The 14,933-nt window shown below is 39.0% G+C and overlaps 2 protein-coding genes across 2 annotated transcripts; both read left to right on the top strand.

Annotated features, from left to right (window-relative positions):
• The first annotated feature begins 1,631 nt into the window (after positions 1 to 1,631).
• LOC114274661 (heat shock factor protein HSF8) lies at positions 1,632 to 11,320 on the top strand. Its single transcript, XM_028216633.2, has 2 exons — positions 1,632 to 2,214; positions 9,683 to 11,320. The coding sequence occupies exons 1-2, from the start codon at positions 1,936 to 1,938 to the stop codon at positions 10,943 to 10,945; spliced, it is 1,542 nt and encodes a 513-aa protein (XP_028072434.1). The 5' UTR covers positions 1,632 to 1,935; the 3' UTR covers positions 10,946 to 11,320.
• Positions 11,321 to 12,303: 983 nt separating this feature from the next.
• MKK10 (MAP kinase kinase 10) lies at positions 12,304 to 13,755 on the top strand. Its single transcript, XM_028216631.2, has one exon. The coding sequence runs from the start codon at positions 12,586 to 12,588 to the stop codon at positions 13,606 to 13,608; it is 1,023 nt and encodes a 340-aa protein (XP_028072432.2). The 5' UTR covers positions 12,304 to 12,585; the 3' UTR covers positions 13,609 to 13,755.
• Positions 13,756 to 14,933: the final 1,178 nt, after the last annotated feature.

Here is a 14,933-nt window from a genome sequence, read left to right as displayed (position 1 = left end):
GAATGTTTATAGAGGAGACGAGACCGCCCAAATTCAAATTCTGGCAAGACGGCGGGTTGGCTGCTCGAGAACCAATGGCAGCCCGCCACGTGTCCCCATTTATGACGACGTCAGAACTGAAGAGACAGGTTGAAGAGTTGAGTCAACCGGGCTACTTTTGAAGAAGAGGACGTCAACCGAGGAGTATAACCGGTCAAGTTTGCAGACAGGAATGTCAACTAGCCCGGTCGCCATTTCGCATTCTGAGGGTCGAGGAAGTGTTATCCCGGTCGAAATAAGTAATCCCAGTCACGCTTTTGCGGACGGAATTAAGGGGCAATTGAGAGGGAGATTTATGATCTGAGATTGGGCCGTGACGTTAGCCGGACAGATTTGGGCCGAGGTATTGGGCTCCAAGATCAGGTCGTTATATTGCTTGGTAATGGCAAAGCCCACATGGAACTGAGTTATCTGATCTCGGTTCCGCGAAGGCCGGACAGGTGGAGGAACAGCCTAGATGAGGTTCCCCGGCTCATGCGTTGCAAGGTTGTAATACACGCACCTTAACCCGGTAGGAAGGCCTGTGCTTGGAGCTTGGCCGAGAAGGTCTTTGGCTGACCGGCGTTACCAGTCTCCAGCTCAGCTTCGCCAGAATACAGTTGAGCACGGCTGGAATTAAGCCCGGTAGTAGGAAACTACGACATCAACTGCACTTGGGCATGTTCAGTATGGCCGTTGATAGCCGAGATAATGTTGCCCGGCTGTCGTGCTTCCAGCAGAGTGGGCTGGCAGTTGGGTTAGGTGATGTATAGCAAGATTTGTGCTGACAGATGGGATAACAGAGCCACATGTCGAGAGACCAATGAGAGTAGATTTGGGGCGCAGAAGGGTATATAAGCATGTCTGCGCCCCCATACGCGATACAGGAACACTTTGTAAGGAAATTCTTACACTCAAACACTCCTCTCTCTCTCTCTATCTTAAGGTGTGCGCTAACTTGATCGTCGGAGGGTTTTTCCGGCCACACACCGCCGGGTAGCTCACCGTTATTTGCTCGCAAGTGATCGGATAGAAGCGAAGCTTGGAAGACAATAAATATACCTTTGAAATTTATTTAAAATATGAATTAGTCTTCATAGTTTGAAAAATTACAAATATTTTATTGTCAGAATTTTTTATTTAACAGAATTAATTAAAAAAGTGAAATTTCTAACTGTTCACCTATACAATAATAAAATTATTTAAATTATTAATTGAATTTTTTTTAATATTATTAAAAACTATTAGTTAACTTAATAATTTATTAACAAAATGATCTATTTATTATGAAATTAAAAATCTTAAAGACATAATGTAATTTTTAAAATTATATAAAATAATTTATAATTAAAGTAAATATCAGAAGATGTGTTTGTTATTTACCCAAAGAAAAATGCTTGGGAACACTAATTAGTGCTCCCACTAATTAGGTGGCAGTGGGTCTGGTCATTAATGATGTGATGTTTTGGTCTTAGAGTTGTATTTTTTTTTTTTTTTTAATGCATTAGTGTTATTAGTGTGATATTTTTAGTGGAATGAATAATTGTTGTTACCCAAAAACGGAGCATATTCCAAGGTGGTTCCAATATATTATCACAAAAAGACAGGTGCATTAAGTCACTAAACCATCTTCTGTCGTCATCCCCAACAAAGCACCGGGTCGTGCCCGTTTCCTCCGTCTTCTCTCTCCCGTCTCTGTAAACCGCCCCATTCTCTTTCCCGTGACCGTACACCCCCCTCTCTCTCTCTAACTTTCTCTCTCTAAATCTAGGGTTCAACACTCCCTCAAAACCCTAACAATATTCAAACTATCTCAGTCCACTAAAAAAAAAAATTGAAATTGAAATTTACTTTCAGAACTCTGTCTGATTGATGCTTATCTTTTGATTTGATTGCTTTTTTTTGCTCCGGCGAGATATGGACGCTGTCAACAGCGGAACCACGGCGGCGAACGGCGGAGCTGCTTTGCCGCCGCCTCCTGCTCCGATGCCTATTCCAAACGCGAATGCTCCGCCGCCTTTTCTAGTCAAGACATACGACATGGTCGATGACCCCTCCACCGATAAAATCGTCTCTTGGAGCGCCACCAACAATAGCTTCGTCGTTTGGGACCCTCCGGAGTTTGCTAGGGACCTCTTGCCTAAGTTCTTCAAGCACAACAACTTCTCGAGCTTTGTTCGGCAATTGAACACTTATGTATGGATTTCTTTCTATGATCTTTTAGTTTTTTGAAATTGTTTTACTTGATTTATTGTTAATTAGTAGTTGCATGGTGTGTTGTTGAATTGTGAATGGGAAGATTGATAGGGATGTGATTGAGGGTGAATTAGGGTTGGAATGTAGTTCACTGTGTAGAAACTAATTAATTTGCAAATGGGAAGGCTTATAATCACATAATTTTAGGGGAATTAGAGCTGGGTTAATAGAAAAGGCGGGAAAAATGAAGGAAACATTAAAGGTTTGAATCTTAGTGTTTTTATTTGCAGGGAGTTGGGAAAACAAATTTCTCGCTTAGCTCATCTTTATGTACATTTTCCATAAGTTAGGATCTGGTTTTCATTGCATATGGAAATGCTTTTATAATTGTCACTTTTTTGAGTATTTTTAAATCTTGTAACTTGTTCTGAAACAGTTCTTACTATAATGCTATAATGTTAACAACTATTTGGCAGACTTGATTAAAACAGGATGTGGTTTGCGTTACTTAGAAGCCTGGTGCTTTCGCATTTCTTAAAAATAAAAATAAAATAAAATAAAAGAAATAGCAACAATGGTGTAGAGCTGGTTCTTACTTCATATTAATGAGAATTTATCCCAGTTGTCTATTTAAGAGGTTTAAGAGGATTGGTCTTGACCTGGTGATTGAGAGATTTGAGAAGGTTGGTAGTTTGAAAAGCATTGATCGATGGGAGGGAGATCATAGCTATAAATTCCCATTACTTCCTTGGTCATTCATCACTTTGAATCCTTTTCATTTGACAGATAGTGAGTAGACCAAAGCTACGAAGAGGTGCCTTTTGTGAGAATAGGAATTCATTTGGTTAATTTATGAATGTAGGTAGGATAATGGCAATAGATAGAATGTTTGGCAACTAAGAAACTATACATTAATAAAATGAGTAGCTGACATGAGGATGCAAAGATAGAAGTGAGATTAGACTGGGAATGTCACGACCCCAAACCGCCCCTAGTAGTTTGGTGCCGTGATGGCCAGTAATCCGTAATTACCGAAGGCCAACTTCCAAAAACTTAACACAATCAGAGTATGGATATAGGGGGCTCACAAATGCGGAAGCAATAAATCAAATACAAGTGGTCCATAAGAGCTGTGTATAGATTAAATGAAATGTCATACATCTTACAACTTGAGTACAACAAAGCAAAATATGTGTTACATCTTGATCAAAAGGCTTCTCGAGCCGACATATACAAAATACAATAAAATACAAGTCAAGAAGCATGATTTTCAAGATTTGTCGACATGCAATGAAGGGCATCACCGACGTAAATACAAAGGCAAAGCCGACATAAGCACGAATCCAAAACAAGCATCCAAAACGATCTAGGCGTCGACGCCGTCCTGCTCATCACCTACATATATATAGAGGGGTGAGTACAAATACTCAGTGAATGGTACTAATAATAAAGGTTTTGCATGAATATAGCCGAGGTCCTTCAAAACGAAACACATCAAACTTTATCAAGACGAGGGATGAACCGTATTCATCGTTCGAATATTACAACATCGGCGAGGCAAGGGATGAACCGTATTCATCAATCAAGTATTTCAAGTATCAAGGGCTGTACGATCCGTAATCGTTTAGTCAAAGGTACTGCGAAAGTTTATAGTCCTCCAGCACATGGGACTTGTGTTACTTAGGCCCGTAGCCCGATTTAACATAGTAATCTTTTCAAGAATGGACCGTATCCTTTTACACTTAGTACTGCGAAAGTTTAGAGTCCTCCAGCACAAGGGACTTGTGTTACTTAGGCCCGTAGCCCGATTTAACAAGGACCGTATCCTTTTATGCTTAGTACTGCGAAAGTTTAGAGTCCTTCAGTACAAGGGACTTTCCAAGAGAGGACCGTATCCTTTTCAAAGATGGCATCAAAACAAGGATTATACTTGTCATATCAAAACAAGAGCTATTCATTCATGCTTAACAAAACACTTTTGTCAAAACAAGGCAAGCCAGATTTATCAAAGCAAGTATAACATAGCTTTATCAATAATACCACTCACCTAGTTCTTCAGGTGTAGACTCAAAGCAAATATCAAGGTCCTACAATCACATGGCAATTCACATTCTCAAAACAAGCTATACCTATATACGAATGATCTCGGCATTCTTAACAGATCCGAGTAAATAACAAAGCAAAACATGCTGGGAGTTTAAACACTGCTCCCGTCTCACGGAAACATACTGGGTACCAACCAGGTCTTTGCCGAGGTCCCACACATCCTTGGCGAGGTGTGGTCCCGTTGGCCTCAATCAAAAGCAAAGTCGGGAAAACCTGGGTTTCCCTTTGAATATCATGAAGAGTATGAAGAATATGATCGTGAGAAAGATGAATGCAAGATCAAAACTTGTTACAAAATCTGAGATTTCGTGCCATGAGTTCAAAACATGGACCTGGGTACCCATACAAGAAGGTCATGCAAGAACGAACACAAAAACATGATTTTCGTTCCAAACTTTCGGATCAAAATGAGACTTTCTTCAAGAACACATGAAAAATCATTTTCTCTTTTCAAACCCAACTTCAAAACGGTGCATGGCATGCAAAACAGATTCGATCATGCAATGCAGCTAGATGATCATCAACAACAACCATAGTAGATCAAGATTCTAACCTCAAAATTCGAATCCAACGGTTCAAACCACGAAGATCAAGCTTGGAAGACTTACTCTCACTCAAGAACTTCTCTTCCTTCTCTCTAGAGCTTCTCTCTCTAAGGGTAAAGATTTGAGGCAAGAAAATGATGTGTTTCAAGGTCTGCCGGCTGTCTTAACAATCAGCTCGGACACGTGGCGCTATCGGGTTGGTTTAGCTCAAAAGGTGATTGATTGATAAGACAAGTCTCTGACAAAGCGTATGCAGCAAGCTCGGTAAAACACATCGGCAAGAATTGACATCGGCTCAAATCAAGGATCCGGCAACAGGATAACAAAACATCGGTTAGGGAGGACGACACTTGACTAAGCTGTGCCACACCTTGGCCGGGGTGTGCCACATCTCGGCCTAGGCCATACCTGCCTGCGGACAAGGTTCACCGAATGCGAAACATCTCGGCAATAAACGCCCGAGGTGTAGGTGGGGGTCGACCAAGGTCTCAAAACAGTTCTAAGTGCAAAGGTTCAAAGGCGAACTAAGCTCAAGGCGACCTCGGCCACACACACACACTAAGCAAAGAACAAAATCACGCAAGCAACTGTAAGCAAATCAAGGCAAGACAAAACCTTCAAATTAACATAACAAAGCAAGATCATGCAAGAATGTATGCAGGTATGACAAGAGTAAGGTGAGGGTTGTTACAGGGAAAGATAGAATTAGAAAGGAATACATTTGTGTAGTGAAGGAGTAACAATAATGAAGATAAGTTGAGAGAGAATAGATAATGGTTTGGTCATTCTAGTGGATGCAACAGTAAGGAACAGTAATATGATCATTGTAAATAAAAATGTTAGAAGGGGAAGACCTAAATTGTTGAAAAAAATAGAGGATGACAGGTGCTAAACTAAAGTGTACTCTAGGAGTAAATAAATACATGAGACCAGCTGTAGGGGATGAGAGTAGAAAAAAGTTTTATATGTTGTTATGTGATACAAGAAAATTTTTATATTTTACGTTTTTGTATTTTATTTTATGCAAGGTTGATCAAGGTTGATCATATACTTTACTCATTGTGCCTTTTTTGGTTGACTTGCATTATTTGTGATACTAAAAGCTGATTATCTTTTTCCCCAATCTTGCCTAGTGTCTACCTTTTAATTTTTGCTGTATTAGTAAGCTCGTGAATGGGTGTTGGTATAGGGTAATGCGGTGTCAGTGATGATTATATTCAAGGGGATTTGATATTTTTTTTTGGATGATTGTTTTAATTCTAATAATAAAAGAAAATATTGCTTTAATTCAGATGCCTATTCAGAAATGGATCATGAGTCGGTCTTTTCTGGTTGCATTTCTCTTAAATTTTAATGCATCCCTCTTTTAGTCATTCTTAGAAATTGGATGCATGCTTCCTTTGATCTTTTTGTATATGTAGATGTTATACTGCTTTTCACTGTATTGTGGAGATGAGTTTGATTTCTCCTTGGGAGCTGACTTATAACAGAAATCGTGTTTGCTTTGTAGTGATTTATATTTTCCTAATTTGGCTGGTATGCTCTTAAAAGTGGACAAGTTATTTTTTGAGTCTCTTAAGAGTCTTGGACTGCATTTATGTAGGTAGTGAAACTCATCTATGCCAGAACTATTATGTGGTCGTGATGTTGGGGTTTTGGCTCGTTGAGATTAAAAAGTTTTTGGGTTTACTCATTCACAGATACATCTCACAGGGTAAGGAGAAGCGGTGGACAATTTTGCCAAATATGTTATAGATTTTGGAGATTAGGCAGATATGACACCTGGCTCATGTTGTGAGAAATTTTTTTTATTGTCGATATTTGGCTTTTTGAGAAGCCAACACTGCAGTGAAATTTAGCCTTTAATGTGTTGTTTCATGAGAGCTGAAAAGTTAGTTGACAAACTTGACATGATGACAGCATACATTTGGATGATAAGAGATATGCTTTTAAAGGCTAAGATAGCTGCCATAAGAATCAGTACTCCCTCTGTCCCATTTTATTTTCCCACCATCGACAGTGCAACTTTTCAAGGAGAGAAGCATAACATGTGATCACACCCAACTATCCTTCTAAACTATATTAAATACATTCACACTTGTTTAAAAAAGATTATATTTTAATTACCTTGACTTTTTAAAGTGGACAACCATTTTCTTTTGACATCCCAAGATGGAATGGTGAATAAAAAAGAATTGGCTATGGGGATTCATTAAAATTGTGATTACATACAAGAACTGAATTTTTTTTTTTTGTGTGTGTGTGTGTGTGTGTGTGTGTGTGGGGGTGGGGTGGGGGGGGGGGGGGGGGGGGGGGGTTCATTAGAACTAACTAAGGTCTCGTTTGGGAACATATTATTTTAGTAACTTTTTGACTTTTTTGGCTAAAATATGAGGTAAAAAAAACTAGTATATTTGGAATGACTTTTAAATTTTTTACGAAAAAGTGTGCAAAAAGTAGAGAGAATGGAATCTTTGACTTTTTGGTATAGGTTTTTTGGTTTTTTGATTTTTTTAGTGCTTTTTAGCTTTTAGGCCAAAACACTCGCATGTCAAACGAGGCCTAAAGGCTACATCAATGTAGTATCATTTGCACCAGCACTAGTAGAGAGAATAAAACATTAGCTGAGGAAATCCAGTTTTTGGTTGTTTCTTAACTTCACTATGGCAGTTTATGTGGGATTACTTTGTTTTCCTACTGTGGGAAGCCAACTTGGCTTAGATTTAATTGACGATGGGATAAAATTTTGACAGGAAGTTCACAAATAGACATTTGCGACAACGCAAGTTGATATTAGTGGATGGGGAGCTTCTTCATATGTTGATATTAGGAGCAAGTAGATGTGACTTTTGATTTCCCTGTATGTGGATCATTTGGGGGTAGTGGAATTGAAGGCCTTTTGAGGGTATTGAGTTTCGTTTATTTAGGCTTGAGAGTATTTGAGTTAGATTTTTCTTATAATTGGGAATGGGGAATCATCAACCCTCTCTTAACCATTTCTTAGATTTTATACTTAGTTTGTTTTCCTTCATTTTGTGCTCATGTTGCATTCCCTTAATGCCATTTTAATGAATCTTATTACTTGTCAAAATAATAAGAAGGGTTAATTACATTTTACCTCCCTGTAGTTTATTACCTCCTTATAGTTTAAAAATGTACACTTAACCCCCTTGTAATTTGGAGTCAAGTGAAATGACCAATTCTGTCAACTATATTTATAAAATGTCCATACTACCCTTAATTTTTGCTCAAATTTTCTTTTCTATGCCATCATAACTAGGACCCAAGTTTTACTTTCTTTCCTTTTCTTTTGCCTTTTTCTTTCCTTCATTTCCTTCTTTTCTCCTTCTCCACCCGTTGCTTATGGCCGATACTTCTGGTAGGTAAAGGAATCAACCCAAAAATAAATTTTCATTTTCAATGAACATATCCACTACCTCCATTTTGCACATCATAATCAAAATGTTTTCCAAATTAAAACCACACATATATCTATACTCCTATGTATATATTTATATGTGTTATATATATCAATTAATATGCATCTATATATATGTATCATATCATATAAGTATCATTGAAACTACCCATCAATTTTTTCTTCTTTGACAGCATTACCACCAGTTGCCCCCTTTTTTTTGTGCTTAGAAACAGCCATGGCTGTCCCAGCCAAACTAAGCAAGAAGACCCACACAACCCACCTACATAAATACATACATATATCCTGCTAGCCAAAAAAACAAAAGAAAAAAGAAGATACATACATATATCCAACAATCATGGTAAAAAGAAAAGGAAAATAAGAGGGAGGAGATAGGTAGTGGCAAGAAAAACAGAAGAGAAGGATAGAGTGGATCAGCCGGGTGGGGAAGAAAACAATGAGAAAAAAAAACAGAGGGGGTAAAAGTGTCATTTAACAATCCATTTGAGGCCAATGTCTGCCTCACGCACTCAATTCAGTGCGTGTTACACGCACGTAGTTTTTGTATAGATTCCGTTACTTCTACACTTTACTCCAAATTACAAGGGGGTTAGGTGTATATTTCTAAACTATAAGAAAGTGATGTGTTTTCAGGCCAAATCATAGGGAGGTCTAATTAACCCTGATAATAATAATAATGGATAATGGGCCTGAATGCTCTTTGTTGTTGTGTGTGCACATGTACACATGGCTTAGTACATTTAGTGGTGCCACTAAATGTGGATGTGATCTGCGTTGCATTCCACACTGAGAATATCAAGCTAGGCACCCTAATCTTTGAGATTGGCTTTTTTTTTTTTTTTCAAAATAAAATAAAATTTGTATGGTGCTGAGGCAATTGGTTAGATACTTTAAATAGCTCGTAAACAGTTAAATAACTGAGGTTGGAAATCACTTTTTTCTTCCCTTTTTCTTTCCTTTCACAAATCCCTACTCAAATCCAAGATCCAAACAGAGTTTTAATCACTTCCAACAAGAATCAGGTGTCACAACTTTGGCTTTTTAAACAAAGATTCCTTGCCTTAATCTTCAGACCAGATTTTTTGGTCACTTTCCCCCTTCTCTTTTCCTCCTTTCACAAATTCCTGATCCATGATCCAAATACAGCATAAGTGAACAAAATTCAGATTTTTTAATGGAACAGTCCACATTTTCTGTATTTGTGTAACATTGATCCTCCACCCTTTCCTAACAATAAAAAATTGATGTGCTCCCTTTTATTTCGCAATGGGGGGCAGCTATTCCATATGCCTAAAATTTTGCTGATTAAGTTTTATTTATTTTGCCTTTATTTTCTTTTTTCTTTTTTAATTTTTGGACCACTGTGGACGAGCAGGGTTTCAGGAAGGTTGACCCAGACCGCTGGGAGTTTGCAAATGAGGGATTTCTCAGAGGTCAAAAGCACCTCCTTAAAAGTATTAGTCGGCGAAAACCTGCCCATGGAAATAATAACCAACAACAGCAGCAACCACATGGACAGAGTGCATCCATTGCGGCGTGTGTTGAGGTGGGGAAATTCGGGCTCGAGGAAGAGGTCGAGAGGCTAAAACGGGACAAGAATGTGCTTATGCAGGAGCTTGTGAGGCTGAGGCAGCAGCAACAATCCACCGATAATCAGTTGCAAGCCATGGTGCAACGGCTTCAGGGGATGGAGCAACGGCAACAACAGATGATGTCGTTCCTGGCTAAGGCTGTGCATAGCCCAGGCTTTTTGGCACAGTTTGTGCAGCAGCAGCAAAACGAAAGCAACAGGCGCATATCCGAAGGCAACAAAAAGAGGAGGCTTAAGCAGGACGGCATTTCAGATGATCATTCTGTAGGCCCCATTGATGGACAAATTGTTAAGTATCAGCCAATGATGAACGAAGCGGCAAAAGCAATGCTCAGGCAGATCGTTAAACTGGATGCTCCGATGCGGCTGGAAAACTTCAACAATGATTCCGATGCTTTCTTGATTGGTGACGTTTCATTACCCAACACGTTAGATCGTGGGAGTTCTTCGACTCCTACTTCAGGATTGACTCTTCAGGAGGTCTCACCATCTTCCGGGCAGTCTTATTTGCCAGTGACTTCTGGGATTTCAGGTGCCAAATCTGAGATTCAGTCCTCTTCTCTCTGTGCAAACTCTGAAATGATTACGACTCCCTTTCCAACCATGAACCCGCTGGTTGGAGCACAAGCACACGCAGATTTAGTTATGCCCGAGCTCTCTCCATTACAAGAAATGATGTCAGAAAGCAATGTCGACGTAAGTGGAGAAAGCTACATAGGACCCGAGACACAGAGTTCTGCATTTATAAATTCAACCTCGAAAATGCCCTTAGAAATTGACAATTTTGCTACTGATCCTGAATTTGAGTGGGATGATTCCTTGCTGGAAGATGAGATACAAAAGCTTCCCGGCATTGGTGATCCATTTTGGGAACAGTTCCTAGCTAGCCCACAACCTGGGGAGACAGAGATGGACTCAACTTCACTAGAAGCTCCAACAGAGGGAAGCGAAGCAAAGCCACTAGAGAATGGATGGAACAAAACTCAACATGTGGAACAGCTTACAGAACAGATGGGGCTTCTTACTTCAGACAACCAAGAGGTTTGACCTTGTACAAAACTTTACCTATACCCTTTGTCCCCCGTTGTCCTGGCTTTTCTTTATAACATATGGAGAGACTCGGTTTTAGGTTTCTCTTAATAATTTTTTTCCTCTTGGATTAGACAAAAGTGAAATGAACTCAACCGGTATGGTGGTGTTTGTAAGGCCGCAGCTTTTTGTGGGTTTATGACGAGTTGTACTGTTGTTGTTCTTTTAATGCCAGGCTTTGTAGTACCAAAGGACCTTATCTAAGATAGATGCTAAGTTAATATGTTTATTACTGTATTATTATTTTGTAGTTTTTCTTTTTAGCTCTTTCTTTGACCCTTTAATCTGTAAATACTTAGAAATTATTTATCTAATTTTTATGTAATATCTGTATATGGAAGTTTACGTGCATTTCATTAGAATCCTGAGAGTCCCATAAAAAGGCAAACCCGTTAAAAGCCCTTATCCCCTTGTTACAATGGTTGACTATTAGATCTAAAAGATCAACCTTAGACTTCTTACCTTGAAAGAACATCTAAAAAAATGTTCAGAATTTGAATTCATGATATAAATGTATAGTGTGAATCACCTTCATAATGAATTTGATTGAACAATATACATCGTATAGTATAGTGTGGATCTTCCCTCCCGTCGTGTCATTATGGAGAAAATCTCTCAAATATAAATCACTATCATGACATTACATCTTCTATGGTTTCTGGAAAACCGAAAGTGATTGTTATTTTGGTTTTGCCAATGAGATCTGAATTTCAAATGTTGCGGGCATTGTTCGTAATCATAGATTTTTGTGAGTTTGATATTTTACTCTTGTGGAGCTCTTTGCCTCGCACCCTAATTTTCTCTCTTTTTTAAAATTTTTTTTACTTCTTTTATTTTTGAGAACCACCTAATTTTCCCTATAATATACATGATGTACATTGATAAAGACTTAAAAATAAGTATATAAATAAATAAACGATAGGCAATGCTTACAAACTACACCAAATACAAACTTCAGAAAATCTCATTATAGTATTTATTTAAGAAACTAATATTTTATCCCCAAAATCTAATTTTATTTTGGCTCATAAAAAATTAAGTAATTTTAGCTTGGTCCATTGCTGTCTCTTTATCTCTGATCGTGTAGTGGAATAATTAATCATGTATTCCGAAAATTCTATATTGACTATGTGTCGAATCATTGGCCGGGTAAATGAACAAATACATGATCTTAAAAACAAAATCATGCACATATATAAAATATCATGGCACACTAACATGTAATGTGCTAGATAATTTTTGATGTATGGTGTGGTTTGATAGAGATGTAACTTAAAATAAATGAACAAAAGAATCCTAAGGTGACCTCGTTTTTCACAATTACACACATGTTTAACAAATAGCCATTAAAATTGGGGTTTAGTTACCATGAAATATTGGTAGAGACAACTAAATTTACACGAGGCAGTTATAGGGTTAGAGGCAAACCCTAACTCAACTCACAACCAAAGATCGTCTCACCAGCCCGTGAATTATGGGATTGCCACCGCCATTTGTCACCTCTATCATTTTAATAGCTACGCATGCAAAACCTATATTTATACATACTTAGATGCCCCACCTGATCATGATCATGGTGACTGAGAGTGAGACTGTAAATGTCACTGGTAAGAGAGAGAAGACATCAGAAAGCTCTAAAACTGTCCCTGCCGCCACCTGTTACCGCAGCCGAGTTCCGCCATAGGAGCCCGCTACCGTCTCCTTTATCGTCAACATCCACCGAGTCCCCCGGCATTGACACTCTCTTTGACCTCGAGAAATTGGCGGTTCTTGGCCATGGCAATGGTGGCACGGTCTATAAAGTCCGGCACCGGCACACTTCGTCGCTCTACGCGTTGAAAGTCCTAAAGTTCGATGAAGATGCAATTGCAGTTCGGCAACAGGCGGCGAGAGAGGCGGAAATCCTCAAACGAGTTGACTCACAGTTCGTAGTGAAGTGTCATGGAGTTTTTGATAATGGGTTGGGCGATCCAGAATGTGTTGGGTGTGATCTCTGCTTCGTCATGGAGTACATGGAAGCAGGATCACTGCATGACGTCTTGAGCATACATCGGAGATTGACTGAGAGAGCAATCTCCGGCATAGGCAGACGTGTTCTGGAAGGTTTGCACTATTTGCATGGAATGCAGATAGTTCATAGAGACATAAAACCGTCAAACTTGTTGATAAACAACAGAGGAGAGATAAAGATTGCGGATTTCGGGGTCAGCCGAGTTGTGGCAGGGAAGCTCGAACCGGCCAACTCCTCTATGGGAACATCTGCATACATGAGTCCTGAAAGATTGGACCCAGAGAGGTGGAACGGACATTACTCCGATGGGTTTGCCGGAGATGTTTGGTCGCTTGGGCTGGTGGTGCTGGAATGCCATGTGGGTCATTTTCCGTTGATCAGTCCGGGGCAAAAGCCAGACTGGGCAACGTTGATGTGTGCCATTTGCTTTGGAGAGAAGATGGAGATGCCCGAGACGGCGTCACCGGAGTTTCGGAGTTTTATGAGGAGATGTTTAGAGAAGGATTGGAGGATGAGAGGGACAGTAACAGAGCTTCTTAGCCACCCTTTTGTGACAAAAGAATCTAGTAGTGCAACTGAAGAGTTGGTTGGTTATGCTTTGGAAGGTTGAATCACCATCTTGAAAGTAGGGAATTTAAAAAGGAAGAATAGAATCTTTTCATTTCATAGCAATTTTTTATTTATTTCTGTTCTTAATTCTGTGCCGAGAAAGTAGAGAGGAGAGAGGAGAGATGGGAAGAAATAAATTTGGCTAATTTCTTTTGGAAATTGTCAACCCGCCCAACCTGTCGGTTCAAAACTACTAGAATTTTCAACCACCTGTGTGGGTTGGCAGCGGGTGAAAAAATAGGCAACCTGCCAAGAGCGATTCGGCTGAAAATATTTCTCCCAACCCCCCGGTTTGGAGGCTGTGCAAGATGGCAGCGGGTGAAAAAATAGTCAACCTGCCGAGAGCGGTTTGGCTGAAAATTTGGCTGAAAATATGCCTCTCCCAATCCACTCAAACTGAACCCTGCAGACCCTAGAATTCAAATTAACCGCATTCAGCAAAAGAAGGTGTTAATATATAATGTAATGTATATAGTATAATGTATAATGTAATAGTATATTATAAGATAAAACATAGAAAGCATAGGGCATAGGATTCTCTTCTTCTTTCGGTTGTAAAGAAGAAACACCACTCACACACTTTTATTATTCTGTCAAACACCACTCACACACTTTCATTATTATGTCTTCTCCTTTCGGTGCTTTCTCTATAAATAAGCATCACTCTTGTAACCAACTGATATAACAATTACAACATTCATTCAGATATCTTACATATCTCACAGAAGGAAATAAAAAATAGTAGATTAATTACTAAAAAGCTCGAGCAGGAAACATAACCCAACTTCAGAAATTTTAATTTTTCTTTTTAAATAAAATCATCTAATCATCCAAAGCATTTCCCTTACAAGCTTTTATGAAATCAGGAGGTGCCTCGGTCCCTAAAACAGCAAGCTCACCAATTGGCGAGAATGAAATTTTAAATGGTTAGAGAAGCAGAAGCTCTTAAATAGCTCATAGGTTATGAATGCTCTGCCGATCAGCTGAAGAGTTCCAAATCATTTTGGCAGGGCAAAGAATTAGTCGTTCAAAATCAGAAAGGACGATCCACTGTTATGATGCTTTGTGTTATCATCTGTATATGCTTGTGAAAAAGACTGCCTGAAATCAGAATCCGCAAGAACAAATAACTGAGAATTTCTTCATACAAATAAATAAAGTGAGTTAGTTGCACAATTTTAAGTCATGTAGTTTACTACATAAGAATCTTAGAGCTCTTCACATGTCTATCATCTAGATTTTCACATTCATGAATTGAAAATTCGTTGAAACTTTACTTGGGGGAGGTTTCTTCCATAGGTCGTGGTCACCAAGTATTGAAGTATG

The sequence above is a fragment of the Camellia sinensis genome, chromosome 13 (assembly GCF_055761805.1).
Source record: "Camellia sinensis isolate YWXY chromosome 13, ASM5576180v1, whole genome shotgun sequence".
Classification (NCBI taxonomy): domain Eukaryota; kingdom Viridiplantae; phylum Streptophyta; class Magnoliopsida; order Ericales; family Theaceae; genus Camellia; species Camellia sinensis.
The sequence above is the reverse complement of the archived record's forward strand: the minus strand, read 5'-3'. Positions and strand labels throughout refer to the sequence as shown.